The sequence below is a fragment of the Paroedura picta genome, chromosome 3, assembly GCF_049243985.1.
Source record: "Paroedura picta isolate Pp20150507F chromosome 3, Ppicta_v3.0, whole genome shotgun sequence".
NCBI classification, from domain to species: Eukaryota; Metazoa; Chordata; class Lepidosauria; order Squamata; family Gekkonidae; genus Paroedura; species Paroedura picta.
This window is the reverse complement of record NC_135371.1, coordinates 135,863,994-135,884,441: the sequence shown is the minus strand read 5'-3', so window position 1 is coordinate 135,884,441 and position 20,448 is coordinate 135,863,994. Positions and strand designations below refer to the sequence as shown.

General features: G+C 44.2%; 1 protein-coding gene across 3 annotated transcripts in view; it reads left to right on the top strand.

The window, feature by feature from the left end:
* DNAH17 (dynein axonemal heavy chain 17) overlaps positions 1-20,448 on the top strand; it is a 127,296-nt gene that overhangs the window by 57,750 nt on the left and 49,098 nt on the right. For all 3 annotated transcript variants that reach the window (XM_077328114.1, XM_077328115.1, XM_077328112.1), the window contains 17 exons: positions 329-433; positions 1,158-1,315; positions 2,936-3,074; positions 3,369-3,596; positions 4,657-4,794; positions 5,769-5,901; positions 6,988-7,115; positions 7,210-7,358; positions 9,268-9,550; positions 10,075-10,248; positions 11,760-11,967; positions 13,219-13,384; positions 13,658-13,760; positions 13,954-14,101; positions 15,381-15,472; positions 17,493-17,654; positions 19,893-20,057. In XM_077328114.1, the coding sequence (XP_077184229.1) occupies positions 329-433; positions 1,158-1,315; positions 2,936-3,074; positions 3,369-3,596; positions 4,657-4,794; positions 5,769-5,901; positions 6,988-7,115; positions 7,210-7,358; positions 9,268-9,550; positions 10,075-10,248; positions 11,760-11,967; positions 13,219-13,384; positions 13,658-13,760; positions 13,954-14,101; positions 15,381-15,472; positions 17,493-17,654; positions 19,893-20,057 (2,679 nt within the window). The remainder of the gene's footprint in view (positions 1-328; positions 434-1,157; positions 1,316-2,935; positions 3,075-3,368; positions 3,597-4,656; positions 4,795-5,768; positions 5,902-6,987; positions 7,116-7,209; positions 7,359-9,267; positions 9,551-10,074; positions 10,249-11,759; positions 11,968-13,218; positions 13,385-13,657; positions 13,761-13,953; positions 14,102-15,380; positions 15,473-17,492; positions 17,655-19,892; positions 20,058-20,448) is intronic.

Genomic DNA, 20,448 nt, shown 5'->3' with positions numbered 1-20,448 from the left:
ATTTTTCCTGGAGTTTTACTTACTTAAGTATTGAGCTTAATCCTAGGGGTATGTAACCCCATAGATCAGAATACACAGCACACAGCTCCATACTTTCCCACTTGGCAGCTACATCATGCAAAAAAAAAAAATCCCAGAAAATAATATGCTGTGCATTCTTTACAACATTTCCTTTCCCACCCCGCCCCCCCCCAAATAAATTTTCATTTTACAGTGTGTCTTTCTGTGGCTAGTGTTTTAAACTCTGGGGGAAACCAAGTCATAAATGGCTTACCCCATTGATGCACTAAATTGGCTCTAAGCATCACCCTTCCCTTTTCTTCCATAGTCCTGTGGAAATATATACAAAGGATTATCCCAGACAGGTGCATGGGGATGTTTTGATGAATTCAATCGCATTTCAGTGGAAGTCTTGTCAGTAATTGCTGTACAGGTAAAGAATCTCCATATTTACCCAGCTATTGTGCATAAATAAAAGGGGGTTCACAGTGCTTCTAGTTCTATTATTTCTTCTGTGTCTAGATCAGTGCAGTCCCCTTGAGATTAATGGTCTCAACTCTGAAGGATAGGTACAACTGTCACCCTTGTGATGGTGCCAGGATTTCTTCCATTCTGAGTTTATTCTTTGCCCTGTTCTAGAATATAAATGGTGTGGGTAGCCCAAGGAAAGCTCATTTCATATCTGTGCTCTAATATAGCTTGTAGTTCTGTGGATTATCTAAACTGCTGTGCACCAACAAAATCTTAATGATATCAGTCCTATTTTCTGTAAGTAAACATAGACAAGAACATGGTACTTCCAGGATGGGCTTAAGGCCACATTTTGATGTTTTTGAATGACATTAATTGCTTAATAATTCAGTAAACCACCTATTAAATCTTATATATGCTGACTTTGTTTCCCAGCCAAGCAGGGATTGAAGTATCAGTATGATGACATCCCAATAGCACAATGATGCCACATAGGCTCAGCTATACAATGATGTCATTAGGTCAGTTCAGGGGAAGGTCAGGAAACATTGCCCTTATTCATTATTGGCTTTGTGAAAGTACCATTTAGACAACAAAAATATATTCTCTATTTTTTTTTATTTGAATATTCTGGATTTTATTATCTTTCTGCAAATCTCACACAGGACTTTCGGTTCACTGTTTAGGTTAAATGTGTTCAAGATGCAATTAGAGCCAAAAAGAAGACATTCAACTTCCTTGGGGAGATGATCTCTCTTATATCAACTGTTGGGATGTTTATTACTATGAATCCTGGATACGCAGGTCGTACTGAGCTGCCTGAAAATCTTAAAGCCTTATTCAGGTATGCAGAAACAATCATGAAGAAATAAAACTATAACAGATGATCAAAAAAATACATGAGCTTTTGTTGTTGACATTGTTGTTCAGAAAGAAGACCAGTAACAGTAGATAGCAAGTAAAGGAAACCATTAATGGTTTTATGAAAGGTGGTAAAGAGAGGAGCCTTAAGAATCCTTGAGAGAAATAGTTTCAGAGAGTAGCTGTGCTGATCTGCAATAGAATAATTAGACTCAAATACACGAGCACCTTAGAGACCAACAAGATTATCAGGATATGAACTTTCAAAAGACAAGATGAAGAGAGCTGTTATTGTTGAAATCTCATTGGTGTCTAAGGTGCTACTGGACTTGAGTTTAGCTGGAGGGAAAGATATCCCCTGAGGGCACGCAGCAGAGGTAGCAAAGTGTTTATGTGGAGGTAGACCCTCCAAACTTAAAAAGAAGAACTGGAGTGCATGGTCAAATTATGGCATACATAGCAGGCATTTCAGACCTGCTGCAGATCAGCTCCTGGAATTCTGTCCCAGCCATGGGGTAGAGACCATGCTGGTTGCCCTGATGGACTCTCTCCAGTGTTAGCCGGATAGGGGCAGGTCACTGTTCATGTTGTTAGACTGTTGGCTACGTTTGACATGGTCGACCTTGAGCTGTTAGCCCATCGCCTTGCTGGAACTGGAATCCAGAAGACAGCCCTCAAATGGCTGGTTTCTTTTCTCCAGTACCAGACACCCCCCCCCTCACTTCTCTGTTGTTTGTCAGAATATCCAGACACTTGACATTCTCATTCTGCTGCTGAAACATGGGTCTTGCCACCAAGAGAGGCTGCAAAATTAGAGGAGAAATGTGCTTATTCTCCACTGTAATATTCTTCAGCATTATATAATTTTGGGGTTTATAGTTTTAATGGTTTTTTTAACTGTAAGATGTATATGACTTGATTGTAGCCTGCAACTAGTCAGTTTTGGTTGAGATTGGCAGGCTAGAAATCCAAATATAAATTTAAAAATCAATAAAAGTAACAATATCAGTTGGGTTATCCCTGGATATGAACAATATAGTAAGGACTGTTTAGGGTGGGGGTGGCTCTCTTGATCAGATGATGCCTGGAGTCCAATAAATTAGAATTATTATTTCTTAATTCTGATGATTCCACCAGCAGAACCGCTATGGATGGAACATTGGGTAATTTAATATTGGGAACACATTATCACCTACCTTACCAAAAGTTGGAGGGTGATCTTAAAAAGAGCCCTGTTTATAAGCATGGCAGAGGCCTCTGATTGGCTACTGTGTAAAACAGGATGTCGTAGTCTTCTGTTCTTAATTAATGCTTTTTACATAGTATAAGAAGTACAAAGAGTTGGGCTACTTTCACAGACTGAGAAACTGAGTTTGGGCTGCCAGCATAAAAGCTGTCCAAGCAGATTATGTGGCATGTAAAAACAAGACGTGGCCAAATGTTAATGGGAATGGAATTCGTTTTGAGGCTTTAGATCAGAGCAGTTTAAATTTAATTAAGCCTGGCATTTGGAGTGAACATTCATTGCAACATAAACTAAAGGCTGACTGCTGTTTCTCTCTCTTCCTCATAACACAAACTATGTAAGGTTTCTTTTGTTTAGGCCTTGTGCGATGGTAGTTCCTGATTTTGAACTTATCTGTGAAATCATGCTTGTGGCTGAGGGTTTCATTGATGCCAGGCTTCTAGCCAGGAAGTTTATCACTCTCTACACACTGTGCAGAGAACTGCTTTCAAAACAGGTAATTTAACATTGTTCCACAGGCCTGTCTGCCCAGAATATTTTAGAGTAATAAAGAGTTGTATAAGTGTGGGGTTTTGATAGCTAATTCACCAAAGTAGTCATGCTGTGTACTTGCTCCTAACCTCCCTGTTATATAGAAATGCAGCAGGACTGTTCAACTGTAGTGTTAGGATAAAAAGCCCATAATGCCTGCTGCTGCCTCCTCTTCCTTTCACCTCACTGTACATTTTTTGCTTCACATAATGTCTTTTGACACGCATGCAATGCTTAGATGATTCCACCTGTCTGACAGGATCACTACGACTGGGGGCTGAGGGCTATCAAATCTGTGCTGGTAGTGGCTGGTTCGCTGAAGAGAGGAGACCCAGGCCGGGCTGAAGACCAAGTCCTCATGAGAGCTTTACGAGACTTCAACATTCCCAAGATTGTGACAGATGACTTACCTGTGTTCATGGGACTCATTGGAGACCTTTTCCCAGCACTAGATGTGCCTAGGAAGCGTGACTTAAACTTCGAAAAGGTGAAACTGACGTCTTTGGGTGGACTTGGGAACAAAATGCTGCTTCTGAGCTGTGCAACTGGAATCCTGGTGTCCAGGCCTTTGTTTTCACTGCAACTTGAGTGAGGGGAAATTTGGTGTCAGGGAACTCTTTAGACAAGGAGACAATGAGAGGGCTTTTCAGACTTTTGCAGGAGGAAACAAGGGACCACTGTCCAAGTAGTAATGGTGAGACTCCAGTCAGTTTCTCCCATTGAACAGACTTCATTGAAAGAAAAATCTCTTTATTGAAAGTATAATGAAACAAGCATTTCTGAATCCTTGCTAAGACTAGCACACCTATCCTCTCCTCCAGAACTCCCCCCAAACTCAGGTTTAGCTGTAAAAACTTCCAAATTTCATTCTCCCATTGCCTTCCCTGAACATAAAAGTTAGTTAGACACAGCACCACTTTCTGGCCCCAAGGTCGGGGAGAACTGTTCTCAAACACAAAAAAGATTTATAGCTCATTCCACCTGCCTGAACACTCAGTGAACCCTACATAACAAAAACAAGACATGGTAAGCAATATGAGGTTACAATTGCCCATTGTAACTACTTAATTACTTAAGAATCAATGCAAATATATAAATGCAAAAACATGGCAAAACTTGTGGTTACATGATTTTGACAGTAATTTCTTAAACTCTTAGGCAGAGGAGAATTTCAGTGATGTCTTGCCAGCCATGAGACTGAGGTACAACCCTCCTGATCAGAATAGAAGAAGTGTTGGTTTTTATACCCCACTTTTTATTGCCTGAAGGAGTCTCCAAGTGACTTACAATCACCTTCCCCTCCTTTCCCCACAACAGACACCCTGTGAGGTAGATGAGTCTGAGAGAGCTTCAGGCAGGACTGCTTGGTCAGAAAAGCATTATCAGGGCTGTGACAACCCCAAGGTCACCCAGCTAGCTTCATGTGGAGGAGTGGGGAAACAAACCCAGCCTACCAAATTAGAAGCTGCTGCACTTAACCACTATACCATGATGGCTCTGCACCTGTATGGCAGAGGTGGGATTTAACATTTTTTTTGTCTTGTCAGATTATCAAGCAGTCCATTGTTGAGCTCAAGCTACAGCCTGAGGAGAGTTTTGTTCTGAAGGTGGTACAGCTTGAGGAGCTGCTCCAAGTCCGACACTCAGTATTTGTGATTGGAAATGCAGGCAGCGGCAAATCCCAGGTGGGAGCTTTGTACCAATAGTAATTTAGTGGCTCCTTAGTAAAGAATACTAATTAAGGCTTCTGACATTTTTCTTTAGATGTGTTTTCACACAAAGTTTCCATGAATATTTGTGATTAGAAGATATTGATGCATATACTGCTATCCACAGACATCATCAAGCAAGAGTTTTCTTGTTTTCTTTTTCCAGGGGTCAGGGATCTCAAGAACACTACAAGGAGAAAAACGGGGTCTTCAATTTTAGGGGAAAGGATCAGAAATTGCTAGCTCTCTTTCAGTGACTTAATTGCCATGTCCAGAAATATCCAGCTGGAGAGAGCACCTGCATATTATGTACTAGACCCCTGAATGTACCACCAGTTGAAGGAACCTCAACTAGGGCTACACCAGATAGTTGTCTCCCATCAGCCAAGCTGCAGATTCTCTGGGCACTTTCTCTGCCCCAGTCCGAGCATTACTGTTCTTAATCCTTCATTGTTTCTGTCCCCTTTTCTATTAACTAGCCATCATAGCCACAAACCAACATATATACCATTCCTGATGACCACAGTTGTCAGGCTGTAGCTTTTAACAATTTTGTTGAATAGTTCTTTTGAAATCATGTAAGAGAAGTGGGAATTCATATATTTGACCTATCCTATGATGGCTCTGGAAGCTCTTTGTGGAACATGCTTATTGATTTGGTCTTCACCATACATAATTTTGGATAATTTTGGAACCAACTTTTCTACCATAAATTGAGGAAGATATTTAGGGAAAGATATCCTCCCCGTTAGCTTCAACATCATATCCTGTTAGAAGTCAAAAGAAATCCTAAGGAGTGGGTCATGTCAGATCTGTCCTTCATGTTATATATTTTCTTTACAGAGTTATGAGGCATTGGGCTAGAAAGACAGTTTACAGATTGAGTGCTTCTGTTATCTGAGGTATTTAGATAAACAATTCCATCCCCAATATTGTCTTTATCTTATCAGGTGCTGAAATCCCTAAATAAAACATACCAAAATATGAAAAGAAAACCTGTAGCCATTGACCTTGATCCAAAAGCTGTAACCTGCGATGAACTCTTTGGCATCATTAACCCAGCTACCAGAGAATGGAAAGATGGTAGGAAAAAATTCAATGGCTTTTCCCAATGAACATACTAGTTTGCATCCAGCGATGCACAAACAGAAATATATTTGGCATAGTTTAATTTGTACAAGATCTAGTGCAACAGTTAATACATTCCTCTCTATATATTATAGTTCCTAGAAGGTGGTTGCAGACATCTTGTGCAAGCAAAAACACAAGTGGAGATCCAATGTGTCTGACAATGCAAGTGACTGCTGTGGTCTTTTCTTGCATTTCATTCACAGAAGGGCTCTAACACAAGTGGAAATTCAATGCTGGATCCAACTTATAGTACAGAAATTTTGATGATGGTGCCTTGGTAAAAAAAACCAAGACATCAACACGATTTTTAGACTTTAAAAATGAAATGATTATTCCTTCACCTATTTTCTTGAATGGTTGTGTTGAAAGTTTCTCTCCCAGAAAACGTCACCATGGTGACTTTTCCCCCTCTTTTCCCCAAGCAACATCTGCAAGGAACTACCTAAAGAAAAGATCATTTCCCCCTTAATGTATGCCTATTCTCAAATCCTTTTAAAACTGTTTTAACATAAGTAGCAAGCAAAAGAAAGCAGCAATTCTTTTATAGTTACTGGTTCCAATTAGGTCTTGAATCTTTCTTTAACTACCAGGAGTTTTGATCTTTCCAAGGGTAAAACTCCTCCATTCTAGTTCAAACAAGTGTTATTACAATACTCCCATCTATCTGGATTGATTTCAGCTGGGACTGTCTCTCCACTCGGCATTAACTTTGAGTTAGCCAATCTCAGGAATGGCTATCTTAGTAGAGTAACCCCTTACTCTGTTGCAATTCTGAATCTTTTTTTTCAAAACCAGGTTAGTATGGACACATTCTTGGGTACTGCAGTATCACAGTACTAAAGCAGTCAGTTGCCACTGGATTGGCTCGTCTTCACAGGAACATCCAGTTGCTGTAGTACAACAATAGTACAATACCCAGTAGTATGAGGATGCACATCTAATCTGCTTTTAGCATCATTCGCCTTTACTCAAAATGTAGCAAAACTAAGAAGTTAACATGCTAACAATGAAAATCCAGAGTACCTCTATGTTGGACAGGTTTATTTTCAACAATCATGCGTGATCTGGCTAATATAACTCATCGTGGACCCAAATGGATTGTTTTGGATGGAGATATAGACCCTATGTGGATTGAGTCTTTAAACACCGTGATGGATGACAACAAGGTCAGTCTAGAAAGCTACAGAGTGTGTCTTCGTTACTGTTGGGTACTTCTAGAAAATGAGGAAATTGTATTGCTTTTGTGTGCCTCCCTGCTAGGTCCTCACATTAGCAAGCAATGAGAGAATCCCATTAAATCCTACCATGAGGCTGGTGTTTGAGATCAGTCACCTAAGAACAGCAACACCTGCCACTGTGTCCAGAGCAGGAATCCTGTACATTAACCCTGCTGACCTCGGTTGGAATCCGTAAGTTATGGTTCCTTTCAATTGCATTGTCCAGAAAAAAGCCATGTTTCCAATTGGGCACGGGCCAGAAGGCCCGATGTGGCGGCGATAGGGCTTCAGGGAAAACCCCCGATTATGCACGATGTCACCGCCATCTGAGGCCTGGCCCGACCCAGGAACACGGATTCTTCCGTGGCCTAGGGAGCACAGCGGGTGCAGGCAAGGGCTGGGTCAGGCCACCCCTGTGTGTAATCGAAGGAGCCGGGCCTTCACACCCGGCTCCTCCCCCGGCCTACGGCATCTCTGCAGGAATGTCTCTCACTCCTGCCAGCTCTGCGGCTTTGCGGAGCTGACGGGGGCATCCATCCACCCCCGCCATGGTGGGAGAGCAGCATGCTGCTCCCCACCATCCTGCATCAGGGCCCCCAGGCCCCGATCCCCCCTCCCCAGCCGCCGCCACAGCTTACCCGTACTCCAGGCACTTCTGGCACCACGTTGTGGCTCTGGCGGCCAGCGTGCGCCCGGGATTCCCCGCCCCCATGCATACTTGGGGGATGATGGGGCATTTTACCCCAGCACACTCGAACGGCAGCAGCCCGGAGTGGCTGCTGCCATGCATAATCAGTCTTTGTGGCTCTTTCTTGTTCTCCTACACTCCTTTTGGGGGAGATTTGACAGCTCATGACTTAGGACAGGTGTGTCCAGTTACCAGTGCTAGTCAAGGCTTTATCCTTCTGTGAGAAGGGAACATTCTTGGCAAAAATAATTCTCCAAACAGAAAAATAAAGAGGGCCTAAAGCAATTAATCCTTTCTAAGATTTTATATTTAAAGAGCAAGGTAAAGATCAAGAATGGATGAAGCATAAAAACAATCACTGTGTGATGGTAGGGTTCTCTACTAGCTTAGTCCAATCCATTCCTTTTTGTAATCACAGTGTTCCAAAACAGTCCATATTCAGGGGGGAATGTGCACTTGAGGGAAGTACGTAATGGGTTGGCACCACCTTCAAGTAGGCACAGATAGCTGGTTCCAAAAGGACAAGCAAAGTTCATGGATTAGCTGATTCCCATTAGAGCTGAATAAAAGTGTCAGAATGCATGGATTTCTTAAGTCACAAGGCCTGTGTGTGACCTGAAAAATATAGCAGGAATGAGGAGAGGCAAAATTCAGCATCCCATCAGCATTAAATTTAATGCTGTGAAGGTCCCCTCTCATTTTTATCTTTAAAGAAAGGACTTCTGCTGCTTTATTAGACCATAAATAAGCTGCCACCAATGTGACGTACAGTGCAGTTCTAGTTGCACTGTTAAGTCCAATGAGTGTAAAAACTCTGTTTAGGATTGCACTGATACACAATGACCGATTATGCATGGTGGTGGCCATTCTGTGCCACCACTGATTCCTAGCAGTTGGGCACCATGTCCCGCCACGTCCCATGTACACATGGGGGAAGAAATCCTCTGGCGAACATGGTCTGCCCCGGGCCTCTGATGGCTACCAGGCAAGGAAGGGAACACAGAAGAATCCACATTCCCTTACCATGGGCCATCAGAGTCCCTAACATGGGCCAGGGCCAGGATGAGGCCTGGTGGCACTAGCGTCATGTGTAAGTGGGGATTAGCCCCACTGGCATGCAGGTCATAGAGAAATAGATGCTTAAGATTCTAGCATGAGTGGTGCAGTGTTTCATTATCTGGTTAGACTGGTCAGGTGCTGTGTAATTTGTTGGATATGAGAGTTGTTTTTCCCTGATAGCAAAATTAGAAAACAGCTCTCCTGTGCATTTAATGGTAGTATTCTTAAAATGACATGGGATAAATGGGAGAGAGGAGAGAAGGTAAAAGGAAGCTTACTTGACGTGGAACACCTATGATTCTTACATAAAAATGCACAGTATGGAATGAATAATTTTATATCATTACAATGCAGAATAGTAAGCAGCTGGATTGAACGTCGGGAAGTGCAATCGGAAAAGGCCAATTTGATGATCCTGTTTGACAAATACTTGCCAACATGTCTGGACAAGCTGAAGTTTGGTTTTAAAAAGATTACACCTGTTCCTGAAGTGACTGTAGTGCAAACAATCTTGTATCTACTGGAGTGCCTCCTGACCCCAACCAATACACCACCAGATTCTTCCAAAGAGCTGTATGAACTCTATTTTGTGTTTGCTTGCTTTTGGGCATTTGGAGGAGCAATGTTTCAAGACCAGGTACCTAAAAAAATTTAAATGTCCATTTTCTGTTTCGTGCAGCTAGACCTGAGGCATTTTCATCAAAGCTTCTTTGGGTGTTCAAGTGTTATTTTGGTGATATGGCTGTTACCAAATGTTACTTCTACATCATCATGGCTCCAAAAAGCTGAGCAACACTTCAGTCTGCTTCCCATATAGCTTGTTGAATTGCATGCTATAAGAACCCTGTGCCATCATCATATTTCCCTTGGGACCAATGGCCCTACCATGTGATTTGGTGACATATGAAAGACAAAGATGATAACTGCATAAAATGGATTTTGTTGGCAAACGCATCACTAAGCCTAATTAATGTTGTTTTTTTATCACTTGGAGGAACAGTGTCTCACAGGATTATTTAAACTATTTGATAGGGCTTTGATAGGGCTTGTTTCAGTGTTGGTGTTGTTTTAATGTTCCCTGTGATCAGCTAATATTGTTTATGATCTGGTATCTGCAAATCAGTATAAAAAGCATTCAAATGTGCCTCTTCTGCTCCCCAGCTTGTGGATTACCGTGTGGAATTCAGTAAGTGGTGGGTGAATGAATTTAAAACCATCAAGTTTCCTTCTCAGGGAACTATTTTTGATTATTACATTGACCCAGAGACCAAGAAATTCATGCCTTGGACAGATAAAGTGCCACCATTTGAGCTGGACCCAGATGTCCCCTTGCAGGTACTTGACAGGAGTAATTTTCTTGTGTAATTTTAATGTCTGATTTCATTGTTCGTCTTTGTGGTTTCTATGCAGTCTCACGAGGGTCTGCATCTTCACCGGCCTGCCACAGAGAAGCTTATAACAAGCTTATAATAAGCTTCTAGAAGTTCCCAAGAGTGCTCACCCCTCCCTTCACAGAGGGTTTAGCACTCTACCCTCATTTATCTTTCTGTCGCTGCTGAGAGGACTGTTCAGCAAACTGAAGCAAGATATTTATCTGATTCAGAATGAGAGGCGAACGACTTAGAATTTTGATATTATTGGCCTCTGTTGTAAGGCTATGGCCATCATTTGTTCCCTCTTAATATTTGTGAAACAGCCCTGTGGTGGAGAGTGTCCTGGCTGTCCGAGATGGAATACGGCCAGTCAGGGTGCGGCCAGTGAAGCCTGATTGACCCTCCCTCTCCAGCTCCCACCCTCCCTCCTTGCCTGCTAGCAGTGGCACCACAGCCTCCAGACAGGGCTGTGCAGCCAAAGGGATGCTGCCGCTGGGTGGAAGCTTGGTGGGGGGGAGGCTTTCCAGCATCCTTTTGGCCGCAAAGCCCTGTCACCACCTCACAGAATTAGTGACAGTGCTTTGCGCCCCAAGTGGATGCTGCTGGCGAGACAGAGCCACTCTGCGAGGCGACAACAGGGCATTGCGGCCCAAAAGGACACCTGACCCCTCCCAGCTCCCTCTCAGTGGCGGCGTCTCTTCAGGGTGCAGAGCCCTGTCGCCACCTTGTGGAGCCAGCAACAGGGCTTTGCGCCCCGAAAGGACACTGGGCTGGGAGGGCACCGGTGGGGGGGGGGAGCCTTTCCAGCATCCCTTCGGCCTGCTAAGCCAGCTTTGCAGTCAGACGGGACACTGCTGCCCCTTTCAAAGCCCATTTTTAAAATGGGCTTTGCTACTAGTCTTTAAATAAAGAAACAATAAAGCGGATGGAAATGGCCCCAGGTTGAGAGATCTGAATCTGTCACCTCTGTTCTCGCAGAAAACCTTGACAATACCTCAACCTGGTTGCCAACCCACCTCAGAAATTGAGGGAAGGAAGAGTAGTTCATCTTGAAACTCTCTGGGAAATGGGCTCAGTGCCTCAAACCCACAAGGAGAGATAGCCCAAGTGGCTGATGTATGGGCTAACAGCCACCTCAGTGAGCTCAGTGCTAAATGGCGCCACTGAGCATCACTGCCAAGTGTCACCACAGAGCATAGATTTTTATATATTTGAGAACTAGCATGGCAGTAGTGGTAGACTAGAACCTTGGACAACTGAACTGGAATCTAATCTCTGCTATAGCTACTTTCTAGGTGCCCGTGGACCCTTCATAATCTCTCAGCCTAATCTGCCGCACAGGTTTGTCATTGTGAGGACAAAATCAAGGCAGGAATATGATCTGGGTTCCCAAAAGAAAATCAGAATATAATTGTTAAAAATAAGTATAAGATCTGTGAACTAATTTATTTTATGTGAGGGATTATTTTTCAGGCCTCAATGGTCCACACCACGGAAACCATTCGGATTCGCTATTTTATGGATCTGCTCATGGAAAAAAAATGGCCTGTGATGCTAGTTGGGAATGCTGGTACTGGGAAATCTGTGCTGATGGTGGATAAACTGGACACTCTAAATATGGATGATTACATAGTACAATCTGTCCCCTTTAACTTTTACACAACATCAGCAATGCTTCAGGGTAAGAAAATGGGATGCAAGTAGACATTGGATGCTTTAGGCCAGCGGTCCCCAACCATCATCTGGTCGGGGATCGCCTCCGGGGGTGGGGGAGAGCCAGCGGCCCGGCTGCCGCAGTTGCTCAAAACGAGCACGCGCGGAACTGCCGCACATGCGCATTTTGGCCACCAGGGGGCGCAAACACGCACGCGCGGCAGTTCCGCGCGTTAGCGTCGCTGGCGCGCCGGCTGCCGTGCCGGCTGCCGTGCCGGCTGCCGTGCCGGCTGCCGTGCCGGCTGCCGTGCCGGCTGCCGTGCCGGCTGCCGTGCCGGCTGCCGTGCCGGCTGCCGTGCCGGCTGCCGCGCCGGCCTCTTTCCCCCCTCTCGCTGCAGGGGGGAGGCAGGCGCGGCCGCTGGCGGCCCGCTCCGATGGCCTTTGTGGCCCGGTACCGGGCCGTGGACCGGGGGTTGAGGACCCCTGCTTTAGGCTGATCCTGCATTGAGCAGAAGGTTGGACTAGATGGCCTGTATGGTCCCTTCCAACTCTAGGATTCTATTATTGTTTTCTATATATTGGACCCCAGGGCTTTTCTTGGTGAACAATTATTTAGGGCAACATAATCAGTTCTTGTAACACAAGAAATGCACTGGTGCTAAGAAACTACAATATCTTCAAATCATTTGATACATGGGATTGACTTGTGATTTCTCAAGGAAATACTTCTATATTGTGGTTTCTTATCCCTCAGTCTGTAACTTTACCCTCTTATTTATTTTATGTAAACTTTTATTTTATACCCTGCCTCTCTATGGTTCAGGGCAGAAATGCAATTATTTCCTCAGCTAGCTGGATTGTTGTACAACCTAGAATATGTACAGGCAACTATCTGAGAACACCCATGGCATGGCTGATGATGGCCTTCACCAGCTTGTCTTCCCCATGATGATGTGATCCTACCAGGAGCATTTCTCCTCCCACCAACTTTGCAAGCTTAATTTTTCTGTAGAGATGAAACTGACACAATTTGCATGGGTGCTAGTCAGTTTCAGCTGCCATATAAATCATACCTACGTGCTGAGACTCTGCTCCTCTGTAAGCATATTTCCCATTGAAGTAAAAGTGTCCTTTCAATCTAGCCTATATTGACTAGAAATGATGCTATAGAGCTGGTATTTGCAGGGTTCCCTAACAAAAGGGGGCAATAAACATTTTGAACAGATTGTCCCGTTAAGCTTTCAGTGATAATTTAATTGGTGGCATTCCATTTATGCAGCTATTCTTGAGAAGCCCCTGGAGAAGAAATCAGGACGGAACTTTGGGCCCCCTGGCACTAAGAAGCTCATTTACTTCATAGATGATATGAACATGCCAGAAGTAGACAAATATGGCACTGTAGCTCCTCATACATTGATCCGGCAGCACATGGATCATGGGCATTGGTATGTATGCAGATTAACTGCGATCACTGGTCAGGTGAGTCCAAAGAACCTAATGTATGAGAATGTGCCCTTTTCATGGGTTCTTTTACAGCTCCTATATATGTATGGAGTCTAGACATTTCAGAGCAGTACAAAAAGCAGTGGGATAAGGAACAGGACTGCACTTCCACAAAGCCATTGGGAAAGACATTTATCACACAAAATCCGGTATTTATTGCAATAGAAGGAAAGGAAAGGAGGCCTTAATTCTGTGTCAAATTCATCTTGCTTCAGGTATGACAGAACCAAGCTAACGTTAAAGGATATTCACAACTGCCAATACGTTGCCTGCATGAACCCAACTTCTGGATCTTTCACCATTGATTCCAGGCTCCAGGTACCCATCCAAGATCTGTTACAAGAGTTCTGCCATTTGTGGTTTGAGTGGCAGACATCACACTGACTATCCATTGTTTGGATAAGTAAGACTTGACCATGTCTGGGTGTAATTGAGATATAAAATGTGTATTTATATTAAGAATATGACTCAGTCATGAGCAAATGATCCTTGTGGCTGTGTTTTGTTGCAGCGTCACTTTTGTGTCTTTGCTGTGAGTTTCCCAGGACACGAAGCCCTTTCTACCATCTACTGCACTATCCTAGTTCAGCACCTGGCCCTTCGGAATGTGCCAATGGTGATCCAGAAGATGCATTCCCAGCTTGTTTCAGCAGCTCTAAGTAAGTAGTACAGGACCTGGCAAAAACAGTATACTTTGTACCTTACCCATACATTGGATCCTGCAATACAGAAGGCACTATCTGGGACTTTCTCTGCCTTTCCTCATTCATGGAGCCATTTCCAACCCCAGGGAGGTTGTAGTCATGGGATCCTCCTTGCCTTCCTCCACCAATCTGTTTTTGACCCTGGGAAAGTTTAATTCTGGGGCTGAAGGATTCACATGACTATTTAGCTGCAGGTGCAGTGTCTTTTCTGCCTCTTGCATGAGTAAGAGTAGAGTAATTTTGCCCCCTACACTTCCCTACTGCAGCTGCCCAGTCCCCATGGCTAGTAGCCTATACAGGTCCCTCAGCCTTTCTCTGTCACATTTTCACCCAGTTTAGGGTCCCCAAGTGGCAAGCGTTAAAATATTTGAGAATTTTCAAAAGCATTCTAAATAGAAATATAATAAACATAAAAATATGAACACATGAAGACACACGAACAAGCAGGAGGGCTAGTAAGGCAAAGAAACATCTTCACCTTCTGGCAGAAGGCAATGATAGAAGGAGACTGGCAATTTCCACAAAAGAAGGAGTTCCAAAGTTTTGGCACAATGACCGAGAAGGCCCTTCTTGTTGCTACCCATCTAACTCTAGACACGCAAAGCCAGCTTGGTGTAGTGTTTCCCCACTCCTCCTCTACATGCAGTCTTCTGAGTGACCTTGGGCCAGTTTCAGTTCTCTTAGAGCTCTCTCAGGGTCACCTATCTCACACCTACCTCCTCACCTGACAGTGAGGAGAGGAAAAGAAGGCAATTGTTACCCACTTTGAGAATCCTTCAGGTAGTTCAAAATGGGGTTCAAAAACCGACTATTCTTCTTTAAATGATCAGAGTAGTGAAGTTGGTTCATATGAGAGTAGGTAGTGTTTTATCCTCTCCATGCTCCAGTTTTGCTCCATGTACCCAATATTTGGGGTTTTTTTTAACAGCTATACTCTGATTTTTGTTAACCTCATGCTTACTTGGAAATAGAGGAAAATGCTGTCTGGTAGAAGACTATTTCTTAAGCCCAGTACAGACAAAGCAAACAAGAAGTATGAATGAAAATGTCTAGCTCTCAATGTCAAAGACTTGCAAAAAACAAACCTTCCAATTATGCTTGTGAAAACTGTACTTAGTAGTAGAATAGATGGACATATTCTTATTTGCTAATTCAGGCTTAAATATTCCATTTTCTCACTGAGAAACTGAATACCCTTTTAAAAATGTATAAACACTGTCTTTCTCCACAACAGCCTTGCATCAGAAAATCACATTAACCTTTCTTCCAACGGCCATAAAGTTTCACTATGTTTTCAACCTCCGGGACCTCTCTAACATCTTCCAGGTACATGTGATTTTTTAACAACTATTTTAGTTTGATTCCTAGCAAATCTCTCTTTCCCCATCTTTTGAATGAGAGTAAAGTCCAGGCAAAATACTGGATTAGACTGTTGGGTCCAGAGCAAAGGCAGCCTAGAAAACTAGAGCCATGAGAAAATAATTTCTTTCCTCAAAATCCACACAGCTTCCTTCCTGGAGGAGAAGCTGTTGATGCTTGGCCTGAGGACTGACAGTTCACCCATAAGAAGGAGTGCTGCAGGACTGAGGTTCATGACCTGCCTCATCAGGACACGGCCCACTCGCTTGCCCAGAAAAACTGAATAGAAGCCCAGATGATGTTCATTGCAGCTAGTTTTTGTTTCCTGGTTGGATGACCTGGTTGTGGGCAACATTTTGTGAAGCTTTGAGGGTCTGAACACTGATAGGTCTACAGTCACATCCACAGAGCTCCTGGCTAGTAATTGTGTATGAGCGGGCTTCTCCCCTTCTCATCTTCCCATTAGAATCTCCTCATCCTCCATCCCATGATTCAGCATGACTGTTCCGGGTGCTGTTGTTATTGTATACAGTCTGATATCTCTGGGGCAATTTGTTCAGGCAGAAGGAAATGCTGTCTTTTAAAGCAGTGGTCCCCAACCCGCGGCCCCTGGCCCGGCACCAGGCCGCAGCTCCTTCTTCCGCCCCCCCGAAGCGAGAAGCTCGCCAGGCCACGAGCAAATCGGCCGCCAAAGCGGCCGATTAGCTCGCGGCCCGGCAAGCTTCTCACTTTGGGAGGGGAGGGGAGGAGAGGGGAGGGAAGAGAAGAGAAGCTTGCCGAGCCAGGCGCAAACGCGCGTGCGCGGCAGTCCGCGCATGCGCGTTTGCGCGGGCCCCGGGGCCGCCCTCTCCGCCCACTACTCCGCAGCGATCCGCGGCAAGCGGAAGCTTGCGGACCGCTGTGTTAAAGCATGCATGGAACAACTGTGGGCCCAAGGGCCCAGAGAAGCAATTGGCTTCCTAAGAAACAAAAATATACTTTTAGATCCGTGGGAACAGAGATCAGGACACTGGGAGTTCATTTCAGCTCTTTACTGTGACACCAGTACGATGATACAGAGAATTAAAGCTTAACCCAATCTGAGAACCCCTCCAACGCCCCCTCCAACAATACAACCCAATAGATCTTCTTGCCAGTGTGCTTTGTTGGTCAGTTTCAGTTTAAACTGGATCCAACAGCTAATGCTGACAAGAAGTTAACAAATCCATCAAGGGCCCCTGTTGCTAACATATTAACTAACTACTGTTCTCTCCTAAAAATTAGGTGATGGTATTTCCTTCTTCCTCTTTTATTAGGGTTCCAAAAATGTTGCCAGTCTCCAGGTGGAACATGGGAGATCTTCGACAATTACATTGATCTCCAGACTATATGGATCAATTCCATGGAGACTATGGCAGCTTCCAAGGGTGCACACTATGGTTGCACATCCCTGCTGCATATTCTCCCTTCCCCAAATTTCATCCTCCTCAGTCTCCACCTCTAAATGTCCAGAATTTCCCAATCCAGAGGTGATAGCAAAATGGGTGTTAGAAACTGGGCTTCTTCCAGGGGAGTTATCGGCCTTTGCAGTGACATTAAGAAACAGACTTCAAGATGCCTTATCACTTTCCTGGGTAGATGTTCAGGTTCTAGATGCTTCCTTAACCTTGATGTAGCTCCTACAGGGATAGGTTAACATAAAACTAATCACGAGGGCCAATTGCCCCTTACCAATACTTTCTAGATTCTTTTGGGTCAGCTTTTGCAAAGACTTATTTGATTTGAATTATGACTTCAAAAAACAGACTGGACAGAAATGGACATTGAAAGGGTGATGCAAATAAGTAAAATGATTCCTTGTACTTTGCAGCCATATTTGCCTGTGAAATGTTCTGGGAAATCGGCAGTGGCAGATGATTAATAGATTCCACTGTTCAATATCATCAGAAGCCTGATTTCTGTAGGAGGCAGAAAGAAAAACAGTGCTAAAGCTTCTATCTTTTGTCAGGGACTGCTGTTCTCTACACATGAGTGCCTCAGAGTGCCTGTAGACCTGGTCCGGTTATGGCTGCATGAAGCTGAGAGAGTTTATTGTGACAAACTTGTAGAAGAAAAAGATCAAGAGAGCTTTGGCCGGGTTATTATGGCTACTTGCAAGAAATTCTTTGAGGTGAAGTAGGCTTTTTAATTTCCTTCTTCAGAGTTTATTGTATATTCAAGGGTGAAATTTGATGTGGGTAGGAAGTCTGTGGACATATAACAGTAGAAGAAACACAGTTACTCACTGTCAAGAAAGCAAGGAGGCCTTTAGATGAGGAGAGGAACCTACTGAGGTACCTCTTCCTATGCAGGGGGCACATCTTTATTTCCTGCACCCCTTTCTCACTCCTGTTAACTCTCCAAGCACATCAGGTATGCAGAATAAATCAGGTACAACTCGGGTACTTGGTCTGGAATTTTCTATTAATCTTCGTAAATCCTATGCAATAACACATGGGATTGCACTTCTGCAGGCCTGCTGTGAAGAAGAATTAGCAGGCTTTAAAATTTATAGATCCCAGGAGTGCTCCCCCTCTCCTCACACAGGAGGCTGACTGTTCCACCCCAAAGTCACATGGTGTGGGAAAGGCGAGCACTCCTCCCTCAGTTCTCCTTTTGCCACCACTGAGAGAGGACTGTTCAGCAAGCTGAAAGACTTATAATTTTTATAATTGTTGATGAGAACATGGCCTTGCTAAGATAAAAAAATAAATAATGAATAAAGGTGAGGCAGAAATGGCCCCAGATGGAGAGCACTGAGTTTATCTTCTCGGTCTACCAGAAGAACTTAATAATAATCTTGCTGCCAAATCAACCCAGAAACTGAGGGAAGGAAGAACGGCACATCTAGAACACTCTGGGGAATGGCCTCAGATCCTGAGCCCATAATGAGAGCTAGCTTGAGCGGCTGATGAAAAGCCAGTAGCCACCTTAGTGAGCTGAGTGCCAATCCCAGTGGAGCTTATTCAGTTTATTCAGAGGAGGAATCTGCCCTGTCTAAAGCCACACCTAGCCCATTGGTGAAGGAGACTGACGAAAAGTCGGGCATCGCCCTGTTTACCACTCTCACATAGAGGTGGTTTGTTTCCTCTTTGCCAGCAACCCAAGTGCGGCTTGGCTCCAACAGTACTCAATGATGGAAGGAGAGTCACCACTGAGAGCACCCATTACCAAGCATATGACACCAAACACCTGCAGCCAAGTGGCTGCTACTGAATGGCCACCAGATACTTGCCACTAAGTGGCTGCAGTTGAGCATTGCAGCTGAGTGCCACTGCTGAGCACTGAGCAGCTGCCATTCAGTTCCTGTAACCAACCACTGCCAAATGGCCAACACTAAATGCCCAACCTTGAGTGCCCACCGCCAAGTGGCTGATGCCAGTTGCCTGCCATCAGGTAGCCACTGTCAAGCACTGCTCCTGCCACTGCTGAGTGCTGCTACCAAGAATCTGCTACTGAAGGCATATCTCCATGCGCCTGCCGTACAGTGCAGCTGCCAAGTGGGGCCACTAAGTGTTGCCAGTGACCATCGTTACTTAGTATTGGCACTGATCACGGGGACATTCAGGGGTTAGGCAATGTGCACCCAACCCCAGGCATCAAATGTCTGTTCTAGAACTAGGCTCCTCCCACTTTCTCAACACCCATGACAGATTGGGAAGGAGGATGAACATGGGGTCTGAGGCTATATACATGCCATTGCCTGCTGCTATGAGTGAATCTTTGGTGCAGTTGCTGACAGAAGATCTGAGACTGTCTCAGAATTGATTATTATAAGAGCAAAGGTGTGTCATCTGGGTTAAGTTTCTGCAGGGCTTAAGGCTAGTGTCTCAAATTATGGATGTCTTTTTATACACCACACATGGGTACCATAGTCTTTTGTCTATAAAGGCACTAACTAAACTTGCCTCCATACCTGCATTGGTGCAAAATGGAATGTATAGGCTCAGAAGGCTGTGCTTAGATTGTATTAAATTAATCCTTCCAGAGTTAAATCCATTATTTTGGATGTACAACTGGCAATAGTTAGATCTGTCACTCCCCTCTGCCCCATTTTGTGAAATGGTGGGAAGGAAAATACATTTTATGGTGCATCAGACCTACTTGTGAGCAGTAATGACCAGACACATACATGGTTTGCATGAACTTAGAGCACCCCCTATAGGAGCTTACGTGGAAAAGTCTTCCACAGCTGGCCTGCACCTGTGCAATCCCAGTGTGTCTTTGCACATGAGATATCAATGAACAAAAGTTACAGGTAAGCCCAATCCTGTTTTCTGCTGGGCCCATCAACCTCACAGACTGAACCATAAATTTGCCATCATTAAAATGAAATGAAGATGAAAGGCTATTTTTGTGTCTTCTACAGGATCTAGGTGACAATATTGTCTTTGCCAAGCCGAATATTTACTGCCACTTTGCTCAGGGTATTGGGGAACCAAAGTATTTGCCTGTTGCCAGCTGGCAAATTCTGAATAAGCTGCTTGTGGAAGCCCTGGACAGCTACAATGAGGTCAATGCAGTAATGAGTTTGGTGAGTGAAACTGGAGTTGAGAGCTAGAAGGGGGCTGATGGGGGGCTGAGGGGGTTCTCCTTAATAAAGATAGGCATTGACTAGATTTTAATCAACTTTCTATTTAGAGTACCTGCACTGATTACCCCTCGTTTTGTCTTTGCATTTCCCTGGTTCTTCATTTGGAATAGGGTTTTTAAAGTATGCAGCAGTTCAAACTGTGGAATGAGAACATTGGGGGTTCTAGCTTTTGCCCGCTCCCTTCATGATGTTTCACAGGATGATGCTTTAGCCGGGATCCCCTACTAGGGATTGTCTAGGATCCCCTTACTAGGGATAGTCCTCATGTTGTACATATTTATGGGTCGGTAGAGGTTATCACACTTTGTTTTAAGTGCATGGCTGATCAATG